General features: G+C 45.9%; 1 protein-coding gene across 2 annotated transcripts in view; it reads left to right on the forward strand.

Moving 5' to 3' along the window:
• Positions 1 to 15,214, forward strand: part of LOC122413382 (uncharacterized) — a 71,010-nt gene that overhangs the window by 16,110 nt on the left and 39,686 nt on the right. For both annotated transcript variants that reach the window (XM_043423687.1, XM_043423688.1), the window contains exons 2-4: positions 13,710 to 13,779; positions 13,918 to 14,381; positions 14,557 to 14,941. In XM_043423687.1, the coding sequence (XP_043279622.1) occupies positions 13,749 to 13,779; positions 13,918 to 14,381; positions 14,557 to 14,941 (880 nt within the window). In that variant the 5' untranslated portion in view covers positions 13,710 to 13,748. The remainder of the gene's footprint in view (positions 1 to 13,709; positions 13,780 to 13,917; positions 14,382 to 14,556; positions 14,942 to 15,214) is intronic.

A 15,214-nucleotide genomic window follows, 5' to 3' on the forward strand; every position in this document is an offset into this window, starting at 1 on the left:
AGTAAGACAGCGTGGCTCGTGCGGGTCAGTTTGGAGCAGAGTTCATTTATTCCACGGTTAGGCTACGACTATTTCCATGGCACCGGACAGTGTCGAGGAGAGACTGTCGAAAAGCTTTTTTTTTCCACTGCGTGTATGCCTTGGAAAGAAAGAGGAGAAACGTAGCCATTTTTCTCCTTCTCCGTTCCCTCATTTTTGGTTTCGTATTTTTTCTCACCTTCCTTGTCCATCGTGTGGTCTGATTTTTGTTGTTTCTTTTCGGTTCGGTATTCGTCCCACTACTGCACGCATATATTATGAGCTGGTCCTTTTCCTTGAAAAAGGACGAAAAGAAGCGTCCTCAATATCCTGAATCTCCTTTTCTCGTGTCTTTTTTTCTCTTCCTCCCTCGCTCGCTCTCTACCGTTCTCTGCTATTCCTTGTTTTTTCCAATTGTTTTTTTCTTCGCTCACATACATTAAGATAACGATACCTTAGCGTTGTATGCGCGGACCTATCGGTCAAAGTCACATTGCTTCTGCCTCTCGATCACTTAGAACGTAAAACTCTTGTACCACTCTTCCTTATTTCTTTATTATTTATTCGCATTATTATCATTATTTTGATGCCTTCCCGCGTAGCCTCGCTCCTCCTTTCCTGCTCTCGCATCGAGCATCATTAATCTATACTTGATTACTCGCAAATGAGTCCGATGATCCTACGGTTGGTCCACGAAACGCGAGCCCTAATCGTCATTTGTTTTTTCTTTTTATTTTTTACTTCATCAGTTCCTTCCATGCAACGTTTCTCCTCCGTTGTGAGTCATTAAACATTTTTTAATGCTTCTTATTGAGTTAGAAAACGAGCCTTTCGAGTGCACGAAGTAGGCAGGAACGGATACGCTCGAGAATCTCCAAACTTCAATCAAACTCGATCGAATCAGTGAACCGGAGCAACAATTTTAAAAAACCCGACAATTCCAATCGAATTGTTTTTGCCCCCATTGGAAATACTTCTCGATTTCGTTCCATCCAATCGACCCCTGATCAGAAACGATCAAGTTTACATATATACCAAATAAAAGCTTCATTTAGCACCGCGTTCTCCAAGATTAAAATCACCAAACGAATCATTAATCGAGCAGCGCAAGTACGTTGTCACCATCTTTTTAAAATGCCCCTGACCGTCACAAATTGTTAGTTTGGACTCCGTTGATACCTTGGTTTGTCATCGACGAGGATTGTCTTTTGAATATTCAACAAAAAATTCATAATGCAGATTCCTACTCATAGATTTCCGGTTGCGAATCGCTCGACCGTTTCGTCCGCGTATTTTAATTCTTCTTATTATCCATCTAAGCTTCGCTACGTGACAGTGAGCGTTTTGTTTCGTCTTTTTTTTTGTTTCGTTTCTTTTTTCTACAAAAATGGCAGCCTCAAGTCGTACTAAATATATTAACCCGAAAGTACGTGAGAGCGGAATTGTGTGCGCGAATGCTCGTGTGTCACATATTCACTTAGCTCTCGGCGTCAAGACGGTGCGTGCACACGCGTTCACATATGCGATGAATATACAGCCGCGTGCATATACGTGTGTATTATACACGATCGCGCGATAATCGTGTCGCGTGCTCGAGCTCGCTTCCGTGTCTCGGTTAATAAACACATCGCGAAACTGTCTCCTCTCGCCGGGCGGAGGGACTGTTGGTCCCGGGTGTTGGTGAGGCCCGATCGGGGCCGGAGCGCTCCGCGGGGCGACGCGCTGCAAGCGGCGTTACCAAAAAAGGGGGCGACCCGTTCCAGCGAGCCTTCCAAAGACAATGGAACAACGAAAAAGGCGCGAAATCCAGAATATGGTGAACGCGTACGAGCTCTCCGGTATAAATTCGCTCGCTGAATTTTTTAATGGAACGCCAAGTATTGAAAAAAGAAATAAGAAAGAAAGAAAAAGAACGGGTAGAAGACGAAGAAAAAGAAACGAAACGAAAAACGAATGAGAAGTAAATGCGAAGAGTTCGAATGTAAAGGGAGGAGGAAAAAATCGTTTAGCGGAAAGCGCCATTATTGGGTGGGTGGCTTCGTGCGTGTTTATCAATCGCAAATTCAAGAGCTCCAACACGTTCGTCGCACGGTTTTGAAATATAAATTATCCCAGAGAACAGTTCGCGCCAACATTTTTGTTTCCTCGCCTCATCTCTCACCGTATATTTATATATAAACTTATACATCAGCACTAATGTCCCAAGAATCTATCGATGTAGGAAGCACCATCGTGGAACGTCGAAATTTTCTCAATTTCATTTTTTCAGCACAGCCGTTACATACACCGAGAATGCGATGTCAGTTGCAACAATTTGAAAAAGTTTATTTAATGAGCGGTTAATACGCGACAAATGGGGAAGCTCGTATCCACGTCGAGAGGTCTTTCCTCGAGGCAAGAGGCTACGACCCCGCTCGTATGAGTGAACATTCCTATAGACATTACAATGCATGTATTTTGCGCTGAGTGTGTATGAAAGAGCCGCGGAGCAGAGTGAAAGAGAGCGCGGGAGAGGGACGCGTGAGGGAAAAAGAGGGAAGTTGGTGCACGACGACCAAGTGATTAATGGAGTCTCCTTGTTGGGGGAGAACTCTCTACATCCGGGGGGAAGGACGAACGGCGAGGAAGGACCGCGAGGTGGGGGGGATAAGATCTCCGATGAAATTTCTTTCGCCTTTATATTGGATTTCTTCAAAGTTCGTCACTTTATTCCTGCGTATGTTAATAGCGTGTTTCTGATATGAGGAAGCCGAAAGCTGCTCCGGGATTGGACGCAGTTTGAAAGGATTCGAGTTTCGCTCCTTCGCGAAAAAGAGAAACGCGAAGAATTCGCGCGCGGGAGCTTCATTTATCATTCGCGCGCGCAGTTCGCGCCGGACTTTGTCGGTTTCTCTCGTTCTCACTTTCTTCTTTCGTTTTTCGTTTATTGTTGTTGTTTTCTCGCCGTACCTGTTTTTTTCGTAATTTTCGTGATTTCCCCTAACCCCCCCCCCCCCCCACCCCCACCCACCCGCCGGCGTGTCTCGGGACGAAAAGCCTTGAGAGGCCCCGCGGAGGAAAGGCGCACGTGGGATTCTTTTGTTCCGTTCTCTCTTTCATACGGCACACGAGCGTGAAATTCATCCTCGTTTTAAGTTGAGCTCCGAGTCATTATTTTAGGGCTTGTCGAATTGCTCGATGAACGAGCGATCATTCGGAACTGTTTTTGGTTATCGGGACTCGTGATCTCATCCGACGCTGCGGCCAACAATTGGCCATTATGTAAAACGAGCGCGCGAATTCGAGTTGTCACGGGACATGTCGAAGCAGAAAATTTCTGTTAGTTTCTCACTTTTTATCTCTCTCTCTCTCTCTCTCTCTCTCTCTCTCTCGATGTTTCCCCATCCATTAATTAACAAAATTAATGTCATTAAGGCTCGTGTACCTTAATCACTGCGCCAGTTTTTTTACTCGCGCTCCCACCGAGCGCCGCGCGCTCCGCAGTAATTAAATTAACTTCGTGTCTCAACGAGTTGTTTGACGCTTAATAGCATCGGGAAATAATAAATATATCGCGGCTAGTTATATTCGATCGGAATACTGCTGGTCGAGCTCGTATTATTGTTAGCCCCGCGACGAGTGCTGGGTTAGAAAAACGAGTGAAGGAACTCTCCTCGAGGCCGCTCGCCTTCCGTCCTCACTCATTATAATTCACTTCCTCGCTTGATTAATTGCCGTCCTTTCCCCCCCTCCGCTTGTCCCCCGTGGACCCGCCGCGGTTCTCTCATTAACGCATCGAGCGCGGGGAAGCTCACGAGCATTGTTCTTTAACGCTCATTATGCCAAGAACGTTTATACCGAGGTATCGATTGCAAATTTCCTTGTATACGCACCATTTTTCCTTTTTCCCGATCGATGCTTCTTTTTTTTTTTTTTTTTCTTTTTGTCCGAACAATATTTTTTCATACGCAGTCGCAAAATATTTCCAATGTTCGAGGACTCCGTACGCATCATAATGTATTTTCGAAGCTGACAATGAGAATAATGACGTATTCAAACGTATTGGTGCCCATCTATATGTGTATGTGTGTATAGACGCGGTGGATTTCTTTCTCTTTATCTTTATCTCAATTCAGCGCAGCTGCAGCGAAAGTGATAGAAAGAGACGAAAGCCTGAAAAGAAGCAGAGAACGTCGGAAAGCGAGAGCGAGCAATACCTCTTAATCCAGATTGAAAATATGTAAATAAATCCACTCGACTCGGTAGGTGGAGGGATCTCCTTCTACGGTTGAAAGAGAAAAAGAGAGCCCGAAACAGAGGAAGAAAGAATGAGAGAAACGGAGAGAGAAGGAAAGAGTTTAAGACCGTGAAAGAACCGAGAGAGAACTCGCCCCCCGCCCCTGCTCTGCTCTTATTCTCTCTCTTTCTCTTTTCTACTCGCGGTTCCCCATTCCGTATTCCACTGCGTCGAAAAAGTATTTTAATAGAAACGATTCATCATTCCGGGGCCCCGACGCGTTCCAGCTCTCCTCTTGCCTCTCTTTCTTCCTTGCTATCTTCGCTTTTCTCTTCTTTATCTTTCTCGCTGGGCTCATTTCTTTCTCGAGCGCTCACCCGCAGGCTCTGCCAAACTTCTCAGATGTACGGGAACTCTGGTGCTCGTGCCCCGCCTTTGCAAAAGGGTTTTTTTTCCTTCCTCTTTCTCTCCCTTGCCCATTTGCCATTTCAGGATTGAGATTTTTCTGGCCTTTCTGGCAATCCCCGTGCGTCGTATTTTTCTTATTTCTTCCACCCCCTCCGCCGGCCCCCTTTTTTATATTCGTTATCTTTTGATTTATTTTTCATGCTCCTCGCCCTGCGTCGGGTTAGCGCGGTTTGCCACATTTCGAAACGAAATTCAGGACCAAAATTCGAAGGTTTTCACCATGAGAACTTTGGAGTTTCGCGGCCTCTCCTTACGATTCTATGAACCGGTTGAAGCCCCGCGAACCCCCCGAGAACGCCCATGGAGATCGAAACTCCCAGCTCGCCACTAATTATACGTAGAAACTCTCTCTCTATTTCTCTTTTTACGTGTCCTTCGACCCTTATCAAGGATATCCAATTTTTATACACGCGGAATCCTGCTCCCCGCACGATACCCCGTAATATCCATTTTCTAGTTCACTCTCGAGCCGCAAATTCATCCAATACTTTTTGCTAGTACGATAACGAGCTTTGTGAATTAAATACTGAAAAGTGCGGCCGAAGCATTAATGACGCGGTTCTAATTTCGCCGTGACGAGAGTCATTCTCTTCTACGCTCTAATCGTTACACTTACGAGTACTCGCTAATTCGTCACCGAGGTCAATTGGCAGAGACGAGAGTGGAAAGAGCGACCACGGGCCGTGAATAGGCGAAACGTCCTGCCGCGGAATAGCCCGTGAAAAAGGGAAAGTTTCCGTCGGATTTTTGGCCGGACAATCCTCGAGACTTTGAGCTCGCAGAATTTCAATCCTTTTTCTTATATTCCGGTGCATGCTCCCCGATATTGCAGAGAACTGAGGGCACTATCGGGCGCGCACGCTTCACAAATCGTACGCGGACATTCGAGCAGCTCGAACGAACGAGGGAACAAACGAACCAGACCGGACCGGAGCGTATGCTATAACGCTTGGCCACTATAAATCTCGGAAGTTTTAATGCCCCGCAGGCTGCAATTCGTTCTCTCTCTTTCTCTCTCCCTCTCGCCCCGGCAGTTTCCATCTTCCTCTGGCGCGGTGCTGCCCCTCTTCTCATCATCCTGAGGCCCCTTTGCAATATCATATGATCCTTTTTCCTGCATTCCCTCCCCTCGCTCTCTTTCCTCGCGCATAATATTCAAAACTCGCTGCGCTTCGGCGCCGCTTCGTGTTTCTTGTACTCGCGCGGCGCAGCTTCCCTCGCTGTATCTTTCTCTCCCTCTCTCCGTCCACCCCTTGTAGCCCTTCGTATATGCGAATTTGCATACGAGGATAATAGACGCGAGCTTGACGCCGCCGGGGTTGTGCGAACCACCCTTTTTCGCTATTAATTTTATCAAATTATTCAGCGGCCCGTTGTGACGTTTTTTTTCATCGGCATCCGCATCTACTCTCGCTGATTCGACGAATCCCTGGGAGCCCCAAAAAAATTCTATATCCATGCTAACATCAGCTCGGGTTCCGCGTGTATGCCTGCTGCTCCCTATTTAAATAACGAATTTTACCAAATCTCGTTTTATTCGAGATCTCGCATGTGGCGTTTCGCCGCGGCATTAACGATATATATTCCGGTGTGTATATACGCACCCGCGGTGAAAAGGCTTCGCGCGTCTGCCGAGACCCGAAGAAACGGAGAGAGTGCACGTTTCGAGCCATTTTTTCGTCGACGCGATTCCTCAAACGTTTTTTCTTCGTCGAGTGAAAAAGGTCACGACTGAACATTTGAACTCGTTCAAAATCTCTTTCCTATTTACTCTTCGCCCTCGAGCCTCGTATTAGGAATCACGAAGCATCGAAATCAAGAGTATATACGGCTCATTAACACTATAAAAGTGTCGATGTTTTTTCTTCTAATTCGCTCTTCTTAGGGTCAATTAAGGCTTTTTCCAGAGAGAGGAGCCAGCCAGCTCGCGGTCCGTGCGTATTTTGGCTCTAAGCTCGCTCAACTTTCCGAAGCCTAATCCCACCGGACGATTAATTAATTAACCGGGCTGTTCGACTCGTTAATTATTCGAGCTCGACGGGGGTGGCCCGCCGTGCTTTCTATTCCTACGACGCGTTTTTTCCCTTTTCTTCTTCTCCTCCTCTTCTCATCGCGTTCGTGTGTTTACTTTATTTTTATTTTCTTCGATATATCTAATTATGTATCGAGGCTCGCGCGTCTCAGCCGATGCCAATTAGCGGCTCAGCGGAAATTCGAGTTTTACCGTTTCATCGCTGAAAGCCACGCGCGCGCGCGCGCGCACACACACAAAGCGTTACGAGAAGAAATCGAAAGAAATGAGAAGCAAAATGCACTTCGCTGGCGGTCATTTTCCGGCTGGCCTGCCGCTGCGGTAAGCATCGCTTAACGAGCACTCTTTAGCGCATTTCGTGAAACTCAAACGTCCATTATATTTCACGAATAACGCCCGAGCCCGAGAGAAACATCCACCGCGTTGTTTTTTCCTCTCAGCTCCTTTTTTTTATTCCTCTCACTCGCGATATCGTCTCTTTGCTTCCTCTGCGCGTGTACTCGTGTCGGCTAAGACACCGCTTATTAAGCTCGTAGATCGCACCAAGCCCACGGTCCACCAGGCGCACACCATCCTGTAACCGTCTTGTATCCAGGTCTAAATAGTTGGAGTTACGCTAAGTAGAACTAACCACATTAGTAAGTCGTTGCGTGCTCTATTTTTAACGCCTTTATACTTATCTTCACTCGAGCCAACCTGTGTACACAGATGCACAAATATAAGCGTACGGTACACGTGAAAATACTGGTGCAGTTAGATGAGCAAACATTTTTTCGAATCCGCATTTATTCGCGTTTACTTTGAACAAAATTCACGAAACTTTGGGGCATTTTCGCATATATTGGAGGAAAATAAAATCCGAAAGCTCGTTTATGCACTGAGAGTACTTAAAAAAGTCTTCATTTTCGAGAAGCCTGATGCATTTCTGTCAGATAGTTTGAATCGATTTCGAAAAAAATTGTGAGAGAACGTTTGTATGTTTTTTTTTGTTGAGGAATTGTAAAGTTATTTCGGTGATTGCGGTTATTCGTTCGAAATTTCATTTCGTCGACTGGTTTGCACGTTTTTAGGAAACTGGCGGCACAGTCGAGGTGCAGAAACGTTATTCAACACTTTGCTCGCTGATTCTTCGCTTCTTATCATTAAGAGGAAGGTCTCGTTTTCTTCTTTCCTCTCATTTTGTGCGCGGCTGATTCGGGCGCGGGGGGAGGCATTGCATCGCTTCGTGAGCTCGCTTAAAATTACGAATATTATGACTTCAACCAGTTCTCAGAATTCTATGTTTTTCATTCTTTAATCTCAGCCTCTCGTGTTTCACACCATATCTTATGAACACATTCGCCCTTCCCCTGTTGCTCTCCTCGAGCCGGCACACACATTCGTGCCCTCACGAATACGCGATCATTCTCTTGCCCTCTTTCATTCGTCTTCTCCTTACTCTTTATTCCATCGCTCTTTTTCTCCTCCCTTCTCTCTTCCACTGTCTCCCTCTTTTTCTTCTTGTCTCAGAAACTCCGCAGTGCACCACATTCGAACTCTCGCGGGACATTCAATTCCCGCGTCCTCGGACCTGAAATCGGAGTTCTCGAACTTCTCCGAGAAGATGACGAGGAAAAGAGCGAGAAGGGGCTACCGAAGCGTGAAAAAATATTAAAATCGATGTCGAAAGAGAATGTTTTAGAGATGCAGCGGAAAGAGCACATTTCCGAGGAAAATTTTTCACGTTTGCAATCATTCGGAATCTACTTGGAAAACTCGTTGTGAAAATTCCATTATCTGCTTCGAATTCCAAGAGTTTTTGAAAGAAGATCAAACGTTGTACAGTTTCGGATATTTTGGAGCAAGGTTTTCCTGAAATTCAATAAAATTATTGCCACTTATCGTTCGTTCTAAAATTTTTACTGCCAAAGGTTAACGTCGACACAATGTTAAGCACGAAAAACACAAACGCGTTGGGACCTTATACAACATAATAAAATTTAGATCATCTTTATCGCTGTTGTCAAGTGCGCGAGTAATTAATCTTTCGCAAAGTCTTGTGTGAATTCGAATCGCTTGAATAAAGAAAGATGAAAATATCTGTCTGAAACGGTATGGCAATTGTCGAGTAGCGTGTGTGGGTGAAGAGATGACTCGTGGATAAGAAAGGGACGAGTAGGCAACCATGAGCGTACGGTTGCGAAGCTCAGCTCCTGTCTCTTTCCTCCTTTCTTTCCCTCTCTCTCTCTCTCTCTCTCTCTTTCTCCCCTCAACTCCTTCTTTTTTCTCAGTTCCGATAAATAATATATTTTAAGCCAGCATCAGAAGATGAATTTGAATAATCTCTCGGTATTCCAGCGAGAACAGAGCAGGCAGGCCACTCCAGAAGCTAACCGAGACCTTCCCGGTTCTGGTCTCCTTCTTTTTCTCCTCCTCGAACGAATTATGTACAGTTTGATTCAGAATCTCGTTGATACGCGAGTTCATCCTTGCCACAATCTGCAGATTATGTAAAAGTCTTCGAAGATGGAGATTCCAAAAATAGAATAAATTCAGGCGAGAAAAATCGATTTTGAGCTTTCGTGAAACGGATTTGGTCGCTCGCGACGAAGAATGCGGAAAATAAATAATGGAAAATATTCACTCTGTTTTCCCTCAATTTGAAACGACGGTTACGGGGGCGATGCTCCCTCGTCCGTTAGTATCCCGATTTCCACGCGGTGGTGTTTGACATGTAAATATTTCAAAGGGCAATAAAACGAGATTCGACCAAGTTTCGGACGAATGCAGTTGGACTAAATAAAGAAAATCCCTCCGCTTTTCATGTTCGAACTAATCGAGTCTGAAACTTCCTCTAGATGGGGGGGGGGGGGGCGGTGAAGGGGGAGAACGAGAAATAAAAGAAGCGTAGATATGAGGGCTGGCAACATTACATTCAAGTGTTTGACGAACGTGAACGCCACGCGCGTTATGTGGGCCCAGCATCGGGAGAAAAGCGCGGCGTGAGGATGCTGTTTTTTTTCCTCTTGTCTTCTTCATTTCCAGTCCTTCTGGCAACGGCATCAGCGTCGAGAAATGTCGAGTGTCTCGGACGAAGCATCAAGCCAACGTGTACATATAGCACAAGCATTTGCCAGCAACACAAGCAACAGCAATGGCAACAGATCTTTCGTTCCGTGTGGCCAACACGCTCCTCGTCTCTCTCGCTCTTTGTCCACCCGCTGCTCGAGCCTCGTTCTTCTTCTCAAAACTCCATGGGATCTTTCCGGCACAATGACGACAACGGTTCACGAGGTTCTCTCGTAAACTCGTAAACTCGTCGATTGGCGAATTGTCACCACGATATTTTCCAGCCCCATTTCTGATAGGAGAAATTTTTGTGGAAAATCAAAACTCCCATTGATCCATTAGCGATCGTAGAAACGCATCGACAAGTTGTTGATCGTTGGCACCGTTAGATCGCAGTATGTAGCGATGAGCTCATTTGAAATGAGGCAAACGCCACGCGACCAAGTGAATCTTTTGTCGATTTTATTCGAGACGGCTCAATCAGATTGAATGACGCGGTGGTAAAAATCGTAGAGTCCATTTGCGCAATGTTTTTGTCACGGAGTTTGGATAAAATTGAAAAAACACGAACTAAAAGTACGTTGAAGGCAAGGCCTAATGAAGACGCGTTTAAAAGACGCCGAAGATCTTTCAGTCCCACGATGTATTCTCCAAAGCTTCGTCCCTCCCAAAAATAACGTGAAGCAACTTTCTGGGAATCCTCGAATGCCCCTCCGATCTTATTCCTTTTTCATTCACTTTGGTGTCTCCCTGATGCTCGAGTATTTTGCATGGGAATCTAGGCCAACTCCAAGAATCGCGAAAATCCGGCTCTTTTTTGGCTCACGCAAACGCAGCGTTCCCGAGTTGCTCCAAATTCTTTTTTACTCCCCTCCCGAGTCTATTCGGATTTCGAGCTTTCGGCTCGTCCGCTTACTTTCCCTTTTGAATTCCTTCGACGAAAGCTTTGATCAAGAGAGCAGCGCGTCTCGTAAAATCTCTTTTTTTTTCTGTTCCGTGTCACCAAGAATCAATGCAAGTTCTGATGACGTCGTGCAGCTTTGAAATCACTTTTAAATGTTTTATCCATTTTTTTAACCAAAGGAAAAAAAGCGTTAGAAACGCGCAATTTTTCTGTTTCATCGCAGTTACGAAGTCTTTGCATCAAGCATACGAGGACAAACAGTAACACACCGATGTTGTGATAATGTTATTCATGGTCCGCCCCGTTTTGGGACCGGAGTGGGGGCAAAGAGGGACGGCAAGGGGGGGGGGAGAACGGGGCGTCCACGTGAGCGCGTAGGTACAGTAACAGATGTTAATTATCCCTTCTATGTCCAAGTCCACGAAGAAGAAGAAGAAGAAGAATCGAGTTCCTCGTACAGGAACGTGCAGCACAGTCTTTTCGAACTTTGTCGGATTAAATAAAAAATCCATTTCCTCGTTAACTTCGACACTCGTACGTACAAAATGCCAATTAAACAAATCTCCTATTATCTTCGACAGCGCGCAACTCGTGTCCTCGTTTACCAAAGCTGTCGTTGCTACGTGAGCAAAATAGTAGAAGGAGAAAAAATAGCGGGAGAGGAAAAAAGAAAGACGATGGCATTATCATACAATACGTCGATGAGCGTCATAAATTCCACAAAATATTCCGTTCGAGGAATAACATTAGCAAGATCGTCTATTAGAAAGACAAATCCGGCGAACTGACACGTGTTGGGAATATTAATATTTTTTGTTATTTCATCGTCGTAACCCCTGCAAGCCTCGTTCCATCCCCGATCTCGATCTCTCTCTCTCTCTTTCTCTCCTCCTCCTCCTCTTGAGTGTGGTTTTTTTCTTGTTTTTCTTGTTATCGTCAACTTTTATTACGAGCTCACGAGTCGATAGTGGTAGTAATGTGTTTCATAAAGGCGAACACGCAGTCGATGAAGCCGATGGGCAAAGGGGAAAATTAAAGAAACGAGGAGGAGAGGGAGAGAGAGGGAGGGAGGAAAAGAAACAGAAAGAACGAAACGAAGTAATACGAATACGAGAATTAACGATCGCAGCTTTGTGGTACGTGCGAGGCAGAGAGTTCGAGCGCGGGGGCCCCTAACAACAATTTATTCTAGATCCGCCCCCCTGTAATCCCGTTGGTGGGGTGAAACAGGGCGTCGCCTCGCTGACTCGCTCTTTGCAATATCGTGGCTTCTCTGTTGAAGGTGTGCTGTAACAGATGTTAATTATCCCTTCGGTATAGTCCGCTCGTGGACTTTTCGCTTTCCTATCAATCTATTTTTCCCTCCACTTCGTATTGTCCTCCTCATCCTCAATGGCAACTGTCTCCCTTCCGCCTCTTCCCTGCTCCCTCGCCTTCTCGCTCATTCTCTCGCTTTCTCCCATTCCCTGTCATTCTCGAACTACACTCTCGGAGTTTCCGGTCGGGGTTAGCTAGCCTGGGCCTGCTCCACGGGTTTTCACCCAGGGTGGCCTCCATCCAGTTGGCGTGCATGACCAACTCCGTGGTCATGACCTCTCGCTCTCGCGGATCCCGTAAATCCTCATCCTCTTCACCACCCCGGAGCTAAGCCAAGACTGTAATAACTTAGGAACGAATTGTCAAGCCTTCCCTTCGTCTCCCTCCTCCTCCCCGTGCCCTATTATCTGGCAGTATGAAGAACGGCCCCATCAGCTTGTAAAACAATTCCTCTTATTTCGCTCGAATCACTCTCCCCGCGTCCTTGCCCGAGTCTTCGATCGTCTTTTGTCCAACTTCCTGAAAGCCAAGCCGATCGAGTGACGACGCGATGTACAAGCTCTGGGAATCAGCTTCGCAATGTGCTCGCGCGCAGAGACTGCACGCTGCGTGTTACGTGTGCGGAGAGATCCTTGCAGGGAAAAACTATTTCAAAGCTCGAAAATCACCAATTCCTTAGCTTCAGATCGTCGGACGAAAATGCATTTTTCTTTTGTTCCCCACAATTTCCTTCCTTCACGAAACCTCCAAAATGTCAATTATTTATTTTAGTTCGCCAAATAATAAATGAAGTCCAAAGAGCCGGAAGTAATTACCCTTTGTTCACTCTTTCCCTTTGTTGTGCCATTTCAATATTTCGCATTGTCTTAACCTGTGCCATGCTCGTTTGCAACTCCATCAAGATTACGACACGTGCTCTCCGGGTTCATAGGCTCGTTCAGCTCCAGTCGAATCTCGCCGATCATTGCTCGGCTCTTAATTGCCACGAGGCAAAAAAGCCTTCGATTTAAATAGCTATTTTCTTTCCAACTTATGGCATTTCCCCCGTGACAAGTTAGGGGAAAAGAGTTCTCGCAATGGCGGAGCTGAGAAACGCAGAAATATCGATCGGAGTCTGAATTAGATCGCGGATCGAAGAGCGTTGCCAGTCCAGGTTATATCGCTGTTTGTCCGGGTCGAGTAGACTCTCGATATCCAGGTTGACAGTAGCCTCGATTTTAATACGCCTCGAAGGTGCGTATTATATTGTATGACCACATTCCACGGACCCGTATGGACACACCCGTGTCTGGCCTGGATGAGATCTCGTGCTCGCTCACTCCAATGGCAAAATAAATCCCCCTCCCCCCCTTCTCTTTTCCGCCATTTGGTTATGGCTTTTTCATTGTTGAGCCGAGACGACGTAGAACTGCTGAGAAGAAAAGGAAACGAGTAGCCCGCGCACAGGGATAGACGGATTGAGAAAAATGCTACGAAAGACAATGGTGAAGACTGGTTTTAATGGTTTACGCTTGTAGACACCGTGCATACCTATCGGAATTGAGATTCTCGATAACGCGCTAAATAACTAGGCGTAAAAGGCAATTAAGAAAGTTTGAATGATGCAAATGAGCTATTAAGAGAACTCGAAGTGCGGAATTTCCATTAAATAATGGAGCCTCGTTGATTGTTTTTTATTTAATACTCGTGGTACTGTTTTGTTACAGAATGCTTTAAAGAGACGGAGAAGACAAGGAGTCTTCGAGATGTCAGCCGTCACGAGTCCCTATGGCCCAAGTAAGTCCCAATTACTTAAATTATAACGTGTCAACGCTTTCGGACTTCGACACCATAAAATTTGGTCACACGTGCAATTGCGAATATAATATCACTGCGAGTATCGCTTGTTTTATTCTCTTGGTCTTGATTCAACAGCGGAGATGTTATCTGACTCGGTGTACAATTACGCGACGTCCCGACGGGCGACGACGGATCAGGACAGCGATTCACAGTTTGACACGCAGCCCCAGATCGCTTTGCACACGTCGAAAATGCAGAAGCCTCGAAACAAGAGGAAAAATTTTAAACCAATTAGCAGTCGAATGGCCGAGGTTTCCGACGATTCTGAAAGGGACGACGAGGACCAGAGCGAAGAAGCGGCCGTCGACGAAGCGAGCTCGAACGACGTTCTCGAATACGAAAGGAAAACACTTTTGTTACCGACCGAGGAAAGATCGAAGCAACAGAGATTGAACAATAATGAGGCGAGTCCTATGGACCTCTCCGTTGCCACGAGGCCACCCTCCTCCGAGGGCGACGACGACAGCAACGATTCAATGAGGAACAAATTCATTCTTGAGCAGCTTAGGTGCCAGAAACTTTATTTACCCAGTGGCGAGGTTCGTATTTCGTCGGTCATCAACCGACAATTCAATCAATTATTTCGATCCCAAAGTGCGAACCACGAAAATCATGTGCACCATTAATTAATTTTACTTAAAAAAACTTAGTCATTCTTTAATTTCGTTAGCCTCCTATAAACGCTCATGAATTACGTTATTCCGTGACATCCAGGTGCCCAGTCCGAGTTCCGAATTGTCCGACAAGAGTGACAGTCCCGCTCAAGATCACGAGGACATCGATCTCGTTCTCCAGGACGATCAAGATCAAGATTTCAATGACGATAGAATCGATCAGCAGGAGGGCGAGAACGATAACGATAATGAAAACGAGAACGAGACTGACGGCGAGGAGAGGAAGCCGTTCGAGGGCATGAGCGAATACGCCGAATCGACGATGCAAGAATTACTCGCTATTTATGGTTTTCCCAGTGGTGAATTAGCTAAAACGGTAAACAGACAAGCGCCGCCGACCTTCCTCAATCCTGCTGTCGGACACCATTTGCAACAGCATCAGCATCAACTCCAACAACAGCAACAACAATCGCAGCATCAACAAGGTAAGCAGCGATTCCACCATTTCTCGTTTTCAAAGCCACCAAAATAACTACGCTTTGATCGCTCGTTACAAATGCTGTCTTGTAACCAAGTGACAACAGCCCGCAATACACGCTCAGACAACAATAGCCTCGGAGTACGAAAAACGTTTCTAATCAGCAATTTAAAAACAATGAGTTACTGAATAATGGCCGGTAATTAAACGAAACGATCGATTGAACGAGCGGAGATCCACGCGACGACGATATCTAATGGCAGACGCGGAGGTCTTTTCA

This window comes from Venturia canescens, chromosome 7 (assembly GCF_019457755.1).
Source record: "Venturia canescens isolate UGA chromosome 7, ASM1945775v1, whole genome shotgun sequence".
NCBI classification, from domain to species: Eukaryota; Metazoa; Arthropoda; class Insecta; order Hymenoptera; family Ichneumonidae; genus Venturia; species Venturia canescens.